Source organism: Garra rufa, chromosome 11 (genome assembly GCF_049309525.1).
Source record: "Garra rufa chromosome 11, GarRuf1.0, whole genome shotgun sequence".
Taxonomy (NCBI): Eukaryota; Metazoa; Chordata; class Actinopteri; order Cypriniformes; family Cyprinidae; genus Garra; species Garra rufa.
The window spans coordinates 33982260-33992741 of NC_133371.1; the positions used below are offsets into that span (position 1 = coordinate 33982260).

The 10482-nt window shown below is 34.0% G+C and overlaps 1 protein-coding gene across 7 annotated transcripts in view; it reads left to right on the top strand.

Moving 5' to 3' along the window:
* Positions 1-9784, top strand: part of ppfibp1b (PPFIA binding protein 1b) — a 43063-nt gene extending 33279 nt beyond the window's left edge. For all 7 annotated transcript variants that reach the window (XM_073850354.1, XM_073850355.1, XM_073850357.1 and 4 more), the window contains 12 exons: positions 812-983; positions 2126-2267; positions 4068-4199; positions 4393-4543; positions 4669-4780; positions 4882-4970; positions 5596-5718; positions 5806-5931; positions 6008-6196; positions 6292-6459; positions 8551-8616; positions 8708-9784. In XM_073850354.1, the coding sequence (XP_073706455.1) occupies positions 812-983; positions 2126-2267; positions 4068-4199; positions 4393-4543; positions 4669-4780; positions 4882-4970; positions 5596-5718; positions 5806-5931; positions 6008-6196; positions 6292-6459; positions 8551-8616; positions 8708-8794 (1557 nt within the window). In that variant the 3' untranslated portion in view covers positions 8795-9784. The remainder of the gene's footprint in view (positions 1-811; positions 984-2125; positions 2268-4067; positions 4200-4392; positions 4544-4668; positions 4781-4881; positions 4971-5595; positions 5719-5805; positions 5932-6007; positions 6197-6291; positions 6460-8550; positions 8617-8707) is intronic.
* The last annotated feature ends 698 nt before the right edge of the window (positions 9785-10482 follow it).

The window sequence follows — 10482 nt, forward strand, 5'->3', positions numbered from 1 at the left end:
AATACATTTTAAAATGTAATTTTTTACTGTGATCAAGGCTAAATCATCATCATTACTCTTAGAAATCATTCTAATATGCTGATTTGCTGTTAAGAAACATTTATTTTTATTATAATATTTATCAATATTTAAAACAGTTGAGTAGTTTTTGTTCAGGATTCTTTGATTATTAGAAAAAAGAACAGCATTTATCTGAAATAAAAAGGTTTTGTAACATTATATACTATACATTTGAAAAGCGTGGAGTCAGTATATTTTTTTTCTTTTGGGAAATTTTTTTAGAAATTAATACTTCGATTTGTCAAGGATGCTTTAAATTGATCAAAAGTGATTATAAAGACATTTATAATGTTACAAAAGATTTCTATTTCAGATAAATGCTGTTCGTCTGAACTTTTATTCATCAAAGAAACCCGAAAAGATTCCACTCAGCTGTTTTCTACATAATAATAATTAATTGTTTTTGAGCAGCAAATCAGAATATTAAAATTATTTCTGAAGGATTTTGTGACTGAGTAATGATACTAAAAATTCAGCTTTAAAATCACAGGAATAAATTACATTTTAAAATATATTCAAATAGAAAACAGTTATTTTAAATACTAAAAATATTTCAAAATGTAGCTATTTTTGCTGTACTTTGGATCAAATCAATGCTGCTTGTTGAGCAGAAGACACTTCTTTAAAAATAAAAACATTAAAAATCTTACTTTTGACCTGTAGTGTATATTATATTATCAGAATGCTTTTCTTATATTACATATTTAAGGTTATTTGTGGTTTCTGAAATGTTCTTTTCCTGAACTTTCAGAGCAAAGCATTTGATGAGTTCAACAAGATCACTACTCTGCCACCCAAATCTCCAAGCTCTTCTCGTACATCTGAGGATGACAGCTTCGGCACCAGAAAGATGAGATCTTCCTTCGGACGAGGATTCTTCAAGCTCAAGGGAGGGAAGAGGACTGCTAGTGCCCCTAATTTGGGTATGACTATCTTACCTCTAGATCAATACACCCATGGTCAGGTGATATATAGTGATTTAAAAAAAAAGCAGAGAGCTGTCTTTTAGATGAAAAAGTTTCTAAAGTTAGTGCAGACAGCCATTTATGAATCGGATCTGCTGTATGGACTCTCTGGAGAAAAACAAAGAAGAACCTGAATGTGTCTTCATTTCTTTCTTTCCTTCAAGGAATAATCCCTCACCTTGATGCATTTTCCACCCATAATTAACTGGCTCTCTGACTATGTTGTACCATTTCAAAAAACTCTTTAAAGAGTTCATTTGCTATATAAACACACAGATGCAACAAGTATTTAATTGATGTTGCCCAAATTATTGTGATTTATTACATAAATTAGGAGGGACTACATTGTTTATTTTAGCTTCAAGCTTGATTCAAAAAAGGTCTATGTTTTAAAAGTAAGAAATTTAGGTCTGGAGTTGGTTTATTTTCATTTCTATTCTTCATAGCAGGAGGTGAAATTAAATTAAGTAATGGTGATTATGGGTGTTTTGAAGTCCTCTTGTCAAAATAATAGTTTAAATAGATGTGTTTAAACATTGAGCTCATGTGGTAACCAGCGTCAATCCTTGGAGATGAAGAATATAGAGGTTCTGTCCTCATCGCATGTTATTTTGTGACCGCAAAATATATCCTGACCACATTCTCACAGCTCTATATGTTCCCCTCACATCCAAACTAGCATAAGAATGTATGCTCAGGCTGGATTTCATGCCATTTAATAACAAAGATGTTATTACTTCCATTGTGTTAACTTGAATGTCAACATGTGACTTTGTTCCATGGTTCCACTCCTAAAATAAACCCAATCTAGTTGTTCTTCAGTCCAGACGAGAAGTCATCCGCAGTCTTGCCTCATGATGCTGAATCCAGTAGTTCAAGGAAGACGCTGTCATTTTTGGGCTTTATTTCTTTTAAACTTCCTGTTATTCGTGACATTTTTACTGCTTTGGTCTCCCAACTGAACAACTGCCTTATATTTTTTCCTTCCCATAAGCTTTAGTTTATATGATGCTTGACTGACCATGGAATTGTGGGTAACGTAGTTTGCTGTGGCAACAACAGGACTTTTCCTTTTCTTGTGTATGTGTTTGTTTGCACAGCTGAGACAGAGAGGGACGGCACTGACCATCTGGATCTGGCAGGCATGCCGCAGAGGTCAGCTAACAGTGACAGCACACACACTCTCCCCATTTCACCGGAGGGCAAGAAAAAGTCGAAAGGAATCAAAGCACTCTTTGGAAAGTGAGTCTGAAACAGAGCTGCAGGGTTGGAACGTTTTGGACATTTGGGGTCTTTCCTTATCTAGAATATTTCATATTGTGGCAGTGTTGTTATTTTTAGCTAACAAATTGTCACCTAATTAACAATTTGGTGTGTTAATTGAAAAAGCTTAAAAAATATATACATATTAGATGAAAAACAATAGTTAATTTAATTTCTAATCATTTTAATAATTCTATGTTTTTTTTAGTGGTGGGCCGTTATCAGCACGTTAACGTGCAACTCTTATCGCGCGATAAAAAAAATATCGCCGTTAATCTATCCTCAAATTTGGGTTGGGAGCTGGGTCTAAACTACGCAAGCTATGATGACTTTCACCTTGATAGTTTAACGCGGATGTATACCGAAGACTGTAGAATATGGTCGCGCGTTTACGTCTCCTCCGCCAAAACACAGACGGGATCGCGTCGTCCTCCATTCATAAAAACCGAATCTACTATAGCGCGAAATGCCACGTAAATTCGTCGTTTTTTGGATTCATAAATCAAATGTTGGTCAGTCACTTAATTCAAATCGCGATGTGGACTAGTGTATGTGAAACCTGAAATGCAAAAAGACCGTTTTAATATGAATCTGATATGTTCCGTTTGCCTAGCTGTATGTATGAATGATGGAGACGAGCTTTTACTACACGCATACTGAAACACACGTGACGCTCCCGGTAATTTTTGGCATTTTCATCTCACATGAACAGATAAACTCAATCTCCCAAACTGCTGTGAGTGTCACTTATACCGTTTCATTTGAGAAAACTAGCATCATATCATACTGTATACACAGAAACTTCACGGCAACCTGTCAAAATAAAAGTACGGTGTAACATGTAATGGGTTGGGTAGGTGTTGACGTTAAAAACACACAATCTAATAGGTAGAAAAAATAATTTCATTGTTAGTTAGTTAGTAAACACAAGTACATCTAATTGAACATAATTTATTTTCATCAACAAATTATCATAGAACAGCTTTATGAGCTTTTATGATCCATTCTCAAAGACTTTAAGTCATTATTTGGGTAGCACACATATTCTGAATGCCTTCAGCAGAATTCAAATTAGCCATTTTAATCTAGATTAATTCCAAGATTTAATCTAGATTAATCTAGATTAAAAAAATTAATCTATGCCCACCCCTAGTTTTTTTACATAAACACCATTTAAAAATCACCCTAAATGTTTCAAATTGGCATTTGAAAATTGTATATTTATTTATACGTATTTATTTATTTTCTAAAAAATATCTAACAATTTTCAAATGCTAGATTGCATTTTACTTTTTTTTTTACATAAACACCACTTACAAGTGTGTGTGTGTGTGTGTGTGTGTGTGTATATATATATATATATATATATATATATATATATATATATATATATATATATATATATATATATAATTTTTTTTTTTTTTTTTTTTTTTTTTGGACTATCTAATATTACTTGAATTTGTCAGTCATTCAAAACATGCAGTATCATTTAAATCCTTTTTTTGCATCATTAACTCTTTTTTTTTAACACCATTTAAAAATCACCTTAATGCTGCAATCTGGCAATTGCAAATTGTATATTTTATGTATTTATTTATTTATTTTAAAATTGTTAATCATTTATTTATTTATTTTGTAAAAAAAAATCTCACAATTTTCAAATGCCAGATTACAACAAATTTAGATCAAATTACATTTTTTTCATTAACTAATTTGCTTTATTTGTTTAGTTAACTCGTCTCAGTTGAACTGATAACTTTCTCATTTTCTTTGAAGGCTCAAAAGAAGTCAATCAACCACATTCAACCTGGATGATAACCTGTCAGAGAATGAGTTTAAACGGGGTGGAGTCAGAGCCACAGCTGGGCCCAGGCTGGGTTGGTCACGTGACCTGCAGAACGCTAACAGGTAATCAGTCAGTAATCACAGTGACACATGATAGAGCTCCTTCTCAAAATTAAACAATCTGCTCTTGGTAAACACCCTGTTGACAAACTTGTAGCTTATTGATTCAGAGTTTCAGTTCCTCGTTAAAAACTTATTTATTACTGTCACTGTCTTTGTACCTCCTGCTTAAGTTCTGCTTGTTTGTGTTTTCCAGTGAGTTGGATGCTCCGTTTGCACGCTGGTCCCGGGAACAGGTGTGCGATTGGATGCAGGAGCAGGGACTGGGGTTGTATGTGAGTTTGGCAAGGCAGTGGGTCGCCTCTGGCCAGACGCTCCTACAGGCATCCCAGCAGGATCTGGAAAGAGTGAGTTTTTATTATTTACAATCAGGATGAAAGCATATAGGGGAGTCCAAATGTGGAGAACCTGGTAATAATCAGTTTTCCCTCTGAAATTCATGTTTAAACACTGTTCTGCCCTCTGTATGCAGGAGCTGGGAATAAAACACCCTCTACACAGGAAGAAACTCCAGCTAGCCCTGCAGGCATTGGGCTCAGAAGAAGATGACAACAGAAGCAAACTAGACTACCACTGGGTGACAAGTAAGGAATGGATGTATCAGAATAGGTGTTAAATTAGGATAAAATTAACGCTGATAGTATCAGATTAAATTGTTTTTCTTACCTCTTTCCTTCTATTCAAGGGTGGCTTGATGATATTGGCCTCCCACAGTACAAGACTCAGTTTGATGAGGGACGTGTGGATGGAAGAATGCTCCACTATATGACTGTGGTTAGTAAATATCACATTTTGACATATACATTGAAGTTTTAATCACTAAATAAAAGACCCAAGTAGGGCTGGGTAAAAAATTTAGATTTATCCAATAAATTGCAATAAGCTTGTGCTTTGTTACTTTTGATATGAAACAAAGTCTCAGATTTCAAACAGCGTTTTGGCGCTGTTTAATGTAGAGTGACAGATCGTTGTAGCACGTAAACAAGCAGAACTCATTTGCATTTAAAGGCCCATGCAATAAAATGAGCTTATATTTCGCAGAGCTGATTTTGACAAGGTAAAAGGGTGTTTTTTTACACTACTATTGAAAATTTTGAACCAAAGTATATTGCAGACTTTTTATTAAGACCCTAAAGATTAATATGAACTTTATGGAAAATGGGCATCCGATGACCCCTTTAAGGAATCTTTTGTAATTAGAAAGTTCAAACGAGCAGCATTTATTTAAAACATAAATCATTCTGTCACTTTTGATTAATTTAATGTGTTCTTGCTCAAAAGTATTAATAAAAAAATATATATATATTTAAATAATAATTACCGACCTAAAATCCCTGAACGACAGTGTAATTAAAAACAAGTTGTTCTAATCCACTCTTTCCTGTCTGTTTCTAAACAGGACGACCTGTTATCTCTGAAAGTGGGCAGTGTTCTTCATCACCTCAGTATTAAGAGAGCCATCCAGGTGCTCCGGCTCAACAACTACGACCCCAACTGTCTGCGGCGAAGACCTTCAGATGAGGTTTGAAGAGAGTCCAAACTCTAATCTTTGCTGTCTTGTTATTTTTGTACTTTAAACTACCCATCCGTATACGCACCATCATTTCAGAACAACATAAGTCCTGCTGAGATTTCTCAATGGACCAACCACCGTGTGATGGAGTGGCTGCGGTCCGTTGACCTGGCTGAATACGCACCCAACCTGAGGGGCAGTGGAGTACATGGAGGACTGATGGTGAGAAACCACTTTGTACTAGTTTAATGCTTTTGTTTGGAATGGTTGTCTTAGGTTTTTTCTTTTGTACTTTCAGGTGCTGGAACCTCGCTTTAATGTAGAGACGATGGCTTTGCTGCTAAATATTCCCCCTAACAAGACTCTTCTGCGGAGGCATCTGGCTACTCACTTCAACCTGCTGGTGGGTTCAGAGGCTCAGCAACACAAACAGGAGTGTCTAGAAAACCCAGACTACACCTTACTCACCGCTACAGCTAAAGTCAAGGTATGATGCAGAACACCTCCAGTCCATCTATTGGAGAACTGGCATGTGATTTTTTTCATTTTGGAGTCATATTTGTGTGTCTGTGTCAAATGTAGCCGCACAAGTTGGCGTTTGGAGGATTTGGTCGGAAGAAGAAACAAGAGGACAATGAAGAGTATGTGTGTCCCATGGATGTGGAGATGCCCAAAGGACGCAGCTTCCAGAAAGGCTACAGAGGCATGGAGCTTCAGATCTATGATGATGACCTAGATCGATTCGACCAGGTAGTGATAGAAATGGTCATGGAAATATTCTATTATAATACATTTTAAAATATAATTTATTCCTGTGATGGCAAAGAGTAATTTTGATTTCTAAATGACCATGTGACACTGAAGACAAGAGTAGTGACAGCTGAAAAATCAGCTTTGCCATCACAGGAATAATTTACATTTTAAAATTTATTGCAATAGGAAATCATTCTTTTGAATTGTAATAATATTTAGCAATGTGTATTTTTGATAATATAACTGCAGCCTTGGTGTGCATAAGAGACATCTTTCAAAAATATGAAAAAACCTTTATTATTCCAAATGTTCAGCTGATTATCCAATAGTCGATAACCTTAAAGTGCCCCATTATGCCATTTTTAAGGTGTCTAATATTGTTTTGGGAGTCTCCTATAACAGGTTTACATGCATGCAAGGTCAAACAACACTTTGATTCAGTGGAACTAGCTGGTCTTTCAAGAGCAAGCATTTTGTGAATCCCCGGAATTAAAGAAGCAGTTGTCTGTAAAATTATTTGTTTGAGTGCAGGTTAAGTTGTTCGTGGCCAGCCAACGTAGAACATAGGCGGCCATTATGCAAATATGTTACCCTGTGAGGAAGTGGGATTCGAGTTACTAATGACTTGTTCATGCTGTTCAGAGGTGATTCTTTTTTTTTGGGGAGTGCTTTCAGCTTACTTTTCGGATAGTTTGCATTCACATACAGCTGTATTACTGAATGAACTGCAATAATCAAATATTTTGAGAATAAGGTCGAAATTACAAGAATAAAGTGGAAATATTTCAACAATAAAGTCACAAGAATAGTTACAAGTTACAAGAATAAAGTCGAAGTGTTTTGAGAATAAAGTCAAAGGGTTTTGAGAATAAACGACTTAATCTTCATAATTTAAATTTTATTCTTGAAACATTTAGATTTTATTCCTTTCATTTAGACTTTATTCTCAAACATTGCGACTTTGTGCTTGAAATATTTCAACTTTATTCTCGGAATTTCGACAATATTCTTGTAATTTTTAACTTTATTCTCAAACATTTCGACATTATTCTTGTAATTTTGACTTTATTCTCGTAATTTCGACTTTCTTAAAACATTCTGACTTCATTCTCAAAACATTAAGACAATGTTCTCACAATTTTAACTTTATTCTCGAAACATTTCGACATTTATTCTCGCAATTTTGACTTTATTCTCATAATTTACATTTTTTTATATTTTTATTCTCTTACTTTCTCAAAACATGTTGCTTTCATTCTCAAAACATTTCGTCTTTATTCTCAAAACATTTTGACTTTATTCTCATAATTTCGACTTCATTCTCGAAACATTTCAACATTTATTCTTTAAATTTTGATTTTATTCTCAAATAATTTGGCATTATTCTTGTAATTTCAACTTTATTCTCAAAACGTTCCGACTTAATTCTTAGAATTTTGACTATTTTCGTAATTTCGACTTTTTCAAAACATTTTGACTTTACAACATTATTCTTGTAATTTTGACTTTATTCTCATAATTTCGACTTTATTCTCGTAATTTCGACTTTCTTAAAACATTTCGACTTCATTCTCGAAACATTTCGACCTTATTCTCGTAATTTCGACTTCATTTTCTCAACATTTCGACATTTATTCCCGAAACATTTAGATTTTATTCTCAACATTTCAACATTATTCTCAAAACATTTCGACGTTATTCTCAAAACAGTTTGACTTTATTCTCGGAATTTCGTCTTCATTTTCGAAACATTTCAACAATTATTCTCGAAACATTTAGATTTTATTCTCAACATTTCAGTTTTATTCTCAAAACTTTTCAACATTATTCTCAAAACATTGATTCTCGAAACAGTTTGACATTATACTCGTAATTTCAACTTTGTTCTCGTAATTTCGACTTTGTTCTTGTAATTTCGACTTTATTCTCAAAACTTTTTGACATTATTCTCATAATTTTGAGTTTATTCTCTTAATATTTCAACCTTAATCTCGTAATCTTCGTGTTTTTTTTTTTTTGTTTGTTTGTTTTTTACGTGGCACTAAAATACCATCGTAATATGACTTTGTTCTCCTTTGCAATCCCTAGATGGAGGACTCTGAAGGCACAGTAAGGCAGATTGGCGCTTTCTCTGAAGGCATCAACAACTTAACGGTAACAAGCAGCTGCACATCTGTTCTCACTTGTATTGCTTTATATATACACAATAGTGTGCGTGAGTCTAAACTGTGCATCCTTTGCTCAGAGTATGCTGAAGGAGGACGAGTTCTTCAAGGAGATCTCCACGTCGTTCCCCAACGACAGTGTGAAGGATGATGACTCCAACGTGTGAGGGCACTGCAGGGACACTCTCGGCCCCAGTGCTGCTGCTTTAATCGGAAGTGACTGTGCCAACCCCTATGCCAACACCTCCACACACGCACCTCCATCTGAATGCCAAATATATCAATCACAACCACGTTTCAACTCATTAAAACACCATTTTAAAGTATTTCAATTGCCTTTTAAGAACATTTTTTAAATAATTAATGTCTCAAAGGTAGATGGAAGAATGTCTGCCCTGTGTGTCTTTTTTTTTTTTTTTTTTTTTGTGGATCGATGTGATATGATTTATTTCTAAAATGAATAGCAGTCCTACTGTAATTTGCTGGTCATTGGAAAGATACAGTATGCATTCTTTATCATCTGTCTGCCTAAATCTGTGACCGATTAAATGTTTGTGCCAGTTGTTATGGTGGCAGAAGAGCACAAGGACACTTTCAGTCAAAATCAAGGATATATTTTATTGATAAATTAAAGTTGTACACTACCAATAATTACATTAGCAATAATCAAACATATTTCTGAATGATCGATCCAGGTGCAGTCTTAAACATAAACGCCTAGATGTTTGAGGGTTTTTTAAGTTGTATTTTTTTGACTTGTACATTTTGGTTTATCAAGCCAATACATGCAATGAATCTGCATATGCTTTGTGCATTGGCTTGCAGAACTCTGTACAATATATTTTACACCTGGTTTGTAAAGGTTTGCATGTTATTTAAGTCGTATTTGGATAAATATTAGCAATTAATGAAAGTACATGTGAATTATTTTTCTCTTCTGCTGCAGTACTTAAATGGATAGCAATAATGTTCTCGTTTATGGAAACGCTATCATGTAGCATGAATTTTTTAATGCAATACCAGCATGTCCACAAAATTGTAAGCAGCTGAAAAATATATTGAAAATATAGTGCCACTCATAACCTTTTCAGAGTTACTTGTTTGTACTTTGTTGACTTTTACTCATTTTTAAAGGTGAATAAAATACTGAAAGCATGCAGGTTTTAATAATTTCTTGCACTCATTTCAATTAGTTACACAATTAGTAAATTCTCTTACCAGTGTTGGGATAAGTTACTTTTAAAAGTAATGCATTAGAATATTGAGCTAATCGATTTAACAAAGTAGCTAATTGCGTTACTTAGTTACTGTTTGTAGAAAGTAATGCGTTACGTTTATCACCTGAGTTGGTCTTGCTTATGTGTTAATAACAAAAAGCCCAAAAATTATATTTCTAGCAACTGTAAAGACCCGTTCACACAAAAAGTGAAATTAATAAGCTTTAAGCTGAAGGAAGTGGCGTTACTTATGTTATTTGAAAAAGTAACTCGGATATTTTATTGTAAATCTAAAAGTAATGCGTTACTTTAAAAAGTAATCTGTTTACGTAACTCGCGTTACCCCAACACTGTCTATAACCAATGTGTATGACTTGATAAAAGAAGAAAGAGTAAATGAAATGTTTTAAATATTTTAGTAACCTTTTTGGAAAAATAGATACTGTACTTCATAGCGATTGTTTCCACAATGCCGTCATAAACAAAAAATTTAAAATACTTACATTAAAGTTATAGTAAGTGCATTTTGTGGGAATCTTGCTGAAAAACAACAGAAACATCACAAGTTCTGGTGGTTTTCTCTAAAAATACCATTACAAACCAACTTTTAAGCATTAAAACCATTAAAAAGAGTTATC